Source organism: Protobothrops mucrosquamatus, unplaced genomic scaffold, assembly GCF_001527695.2.
Source record: "Protobothrops mucrosquamatus isolate PMUCROS unplaced genomic scaffold, P.Mucros_1.0 scaffold5680, whole genome shotgun sequence".
NCBI lineage: Eukaryota > Metazoa > Chordata > Lepidosauria > Squamata > Viperidae > Protobothrops > Protobothrops mucrosquamatus.
The window spans coordinates 849-4,850 of record NW_015391532.1 but is presented as its reverse complement, the minus strand read 5'-3'; the positions used below and the strand labels follow the sequence as shown (position 1 = coordinate 4,850).

At 56.0% G+C, this 4,002-nt stretch overlaps 1 protein-coding gene across 1 annotated transcript in view; it reads right to left on the bottom strand.

Moving 5' to 3' along the window:
• The window catches only part of LOC107299893 (RING finger protein 121), a gene marked incomplete at its 5' end in the record, with an annotated part of 5,959 nt that extends 2,240 nt beyond the window's left edge, over positions 1-3,719 (bottom strand). Inside the window, 2 exons of the mRNA XM_015829237.1 lie at positions 171-272; positions 3,586-3,719. Of these exons, the coding sequence (XP_015684723.1) occupies positions 171-272; positions 3,586-3,719 (236 nt within the window). The remainder of the gene's footprint in view (positions 1-170; positions 273-3,585) is intronic.
• Positions 3,720-4,002: the final 283 nt, after the last annotated feature.

Here is a 4,002-nt window from a genome sequence, read left to right as displayed (position 1 = left end):
AGCGCACTCACGCTCGGCCCTGCACGGAGATGCGTTCAGTGCCTACCAAGCCGCCACCCCCCCCGAGCCAACACGAGAGAGAAAATGAGGGTCAGGGGGGACACGGAGAGCATCTAATCCAGCCCTCCGGGGGAGGGGGCGCTGTTATAACGGCGAGCGATGAAGGATACGGATTGCTGAACATCCGCTTGAGGTCCACCTTCTCCTTGCAGTACGGACAGGTCTGCTTCTTGCCCACGATGCACCAGCCCCGGATGCAGAACTCGTGAAAGCTGGAGGGCAGCCAGTTAAGGAGCAGGCGAGGCAGGCAGAGCCCGGACGTTGATAGAAAAGAACGCCGCAGCTCAGGGCTGAGCTGTGGGGGTCCCTGGGGGTCTCTGAGCCGGGCGGTTTTCTTGCAGATTGTTCATAACCCAAGTAGGGAACATCATCAGGGCGATCGTCCTTAGCGTTAGCATTGATGATGTTCCCTAGCTGAGTCGTGAAACGTTTGCAAGAAAACCGCCCAGCTCAGAGAGCACCCAGGACCCCACAGTTGTTGTCGTTGTCGTCTCCCTCCCTTCTAGCATTGATATTGTTATCCAGTTGGGTTGTAAAATGTCTGCAAGAAAACTGCCCGGCTCAGAGAGCACCAGGGACCCCACAGTCCTCCTCCTCCTCCTCCTCCTCTCCACAAATCCCACTCCCTTCTAGCATTGATGATGTTCCCTAGTTGGGTCATGAAATGTGTGAAAGAAAACCGCCTGGCTCAGACAGCACCAGAGACCCCACAGTCCTCCTCCTCCTCCTCCCCCCTTTTGGCACTGATGATGTTCCCTAGCTGGGTCATGAAACGTCTGCAAGAAAACCGCCCGGCTCAGAGAGCACCAAGGACCCCACCATGGTTAACGCTGCAGTGAACGGAGGCTTGAGCTGTATGCAATTCTCCCCACCACTCTCTGGGGAGGCATCCTAACTGGGACGACCAATTTTAGCCAAACCCAAACACCGTCCTCCAGCTCAGGATCTCCTGGGTGTCTCTTTAGATTTGACCCCGGAGGAGGAGGAGGAGGAGGAGGAGGCCGAAGAGGCACACTGGAAGTGAGCTGTGCTGGCTCCCACATCGCCCTGGGAGGTGACTGCTCTGCCAGAGGCACGTGACTCACAGGCTGTGCCTCCAGGCATGACAAAGCCTGGGTGTGTGAGGGCAAAGGACACTGGGGGTCACGCCAGGCAGCCTGGAGTGGGAGGATAGGCCCTTCCCTTCTCCGGGCTGTTCCTCCGGAGGCTTCCAAGGAATCCGGGCTGTGCCTTCCCTTCCCTGCTCCCAGGCCACAATCCCATGTGCCTGAGCAGGGCGACTGTGCTGCCCTGGCCCAACAGCACCGGTGGGCCTTTCAGGGCAGGGAGGGGACCCTCGGCCTCCCCACCATCCCTTCCAGACGGCCCCCTCCTCTCCTCCCAATCCCATCGCTTCACTGCGCCCCTGACAGGTCAGGCTGGGGACTACAACTCCCATCCTCTCCAGCCCTCTGGGTGCTACAGGTCGGCCCAGGTGGAGAGCCCAAATTGGGGAGCGCCAGCACCTGTTTTCAAAGCTCCTCCCCTCCACTGCAGGGAGTCCTCGACTTGCAACATTTCTTTTAGTGACCGTTCCAAGTTCTGACAGCACTGAAAAAAGGCGACCTGGGACCGTTTTTCACACTTACGACCGTTGCAGCCTCCCTGGGGTCACGTGATCTAAATTCGGACGCTGGGCAACCGACTCGTATTTATGACGGTCGCAGCCTCCCCCGGGGGGCTCACACGATCCCCTTTTGTGACCTTCCGACCAGCAAAGTCCACAGGGGAAGCCGGATTCACTTAACAACCGGGTGACTCACTTAGGAACTGCAGTGATTCACTTAACAACGGTGGGGCAAAACTCATTGGGGCAAAATGTTTCTCTTAGCAATATACATGTTGGGCTCCACTGTTGACGTAACTTGAGTCCTACCTGTACTAACAACTGCCGTGATTCGTTAACAGCAGCGGCCGGAAAGTCGTAAAGTGGGGCAAAACTCACTGAACGACCGCCTTGCTTAGCAGTGGAGATTCTGGGCCCGTTTGTGGCCGTCAAGTAGGGGACGATCCGCCCTTGGGCTCCTCCTTGGGAACCGGGCTGTTTTATAATAATAATGATAATAATAAAGTTGGAAGGGACCTTGGAGGTTATCTAGTCCAACCCCCTGCTCAGGCAGGGAACCCTACAGTATTCCAGACAAATGGCTGTCCAGTCTCTTCTTTAAAACTTCCAGTGTTGGAGCATTCACCACTTCTGGAGGCAAGGAGTTCCACTGGTTAATTGTTCTAACTTTCAGAAAATTTCTTCTTAGTTCTAGGTTACTTCTCTGTTTGGTTAGTTTCCATCCGTCGCGTCTTGTTTTCTTCCTCCTGGGGTTCCCCTCCGGGGTGGGGTGGGTGAGTCACCTCACCTTTGACACACACACACACACAGAGGAGTCCCCCCCCCGCCCCCAAGTCAGAGGAATCCCCTGCGGGAGGGGGCTGAGTCACGGCCCCGTGGCTTCCCCTTAGGGCTCTCCAGGGGACCGACCGCGGGAAGGCTTCCCAGAAAACCCAGCCGGGGAAGTGCTGGGCCTCTGCACGCGTGTGTCATGCCATAGGGGCAGAGGGGAGACCGTGCACACACACACACACACACACACAGGGACAGGCCTGCCCTGGAGGACCCACCAGGAGACAGAGGCTCTGTGAAGAAGCCCACCCCCCACGGACAGGGGTCTTCCTGGCATGGCCTGCTGGTGGCCATGCTCAGCCCCAAGCCGTGGGGCAGAAGCTCGGCCGTGGGGCTGCAGGCTCAGTGGTCCGGGGTGGTTGTTAAATTCGTCACACACACACACACACACAGTTAAGTGAATCCGGCTTCCCCCATGGACTTTGCACGTCAGAAGGTCGCAAAAGTGGATTGTGTGATCCTCCCAGGGACGCTGCGACCGTCATAACTATGAGTCAGTTGGCACAAGTGCCTCCATGCTGATCACGTGACCAGGGGACGCTGTGATAAACAGTCCTAAGTCACTTGTCCAAAATGGCGTAGGGTTTCCTGCCTGAGCAGGGGTTTGGACTAGATGACCTCCAAGGTCCCTTCCAACTTTATATTATTATTATTATTATTATTATTATTATTATTATTATTATTATTATTATTATTATTATTATATTATTATTATTATTATATTATTATTATTATTATTATTATTATTATTATTATTATTATTATTATTATTATTATTATTATTATTATTATTACTTTTTTCAGTGCCTGCTACAACTCTGATTGGTCACTAAACGAACTGTCGTAAGTCGAGGACTGCGATGGTCGTAAGTGTGGGAAATGGCCCCAGGACACTTTAGTGACCCAAGAACGAAAGGAGGACCGCCTGTAGTCCAGAGTGCGGACAGGACTCTCCTCCTGTGACAGGCAGGCGGTCCGTGTGTGGTGTGTGCGTGCGCACAGGGAGGTGTGTGGGCAAACACAACTGCAGCCCCCGACAGCTGCTCCCCCCCATCTGTCCCCCCCCAACCCCCGGGAAGGAAGGATACACGTGGTTGCAGGAGAGCCGGTAGGTGTTCTCGATGATCCCCTCCTCGCTCACGTCCACGAAGATCGGCTGCCCGCAGACGGCGCAGACGCTGTCCGACAGGTGCTTGGTGGGCATGCCGGAGGCGCTGTAGAACTGCCCCACAGAGGGGAGGGAGGGAGGGAGGGGGTGGTTTGCAAGAGGCCCTGGGGGAGCCAGGACCCCCCCTTCCGGGGAAGCACCCCAATGCACGGGAGGGACTGTGGGACCCATAAGCCACGGCTGTGAAAGCCCCTCCAGTGCGATGGGCAGAGAGGGGTGCCCGGCCCCTCCAAGCCCCGCCCCCAAATCTCCAGGACAGGCTTTGCCCCACACGGAGAAGGGGAAAGAGCCACAGCGCCAGCTAGTGGCCAAAGTCCCTCTGCGCGCCTCCCTTTCT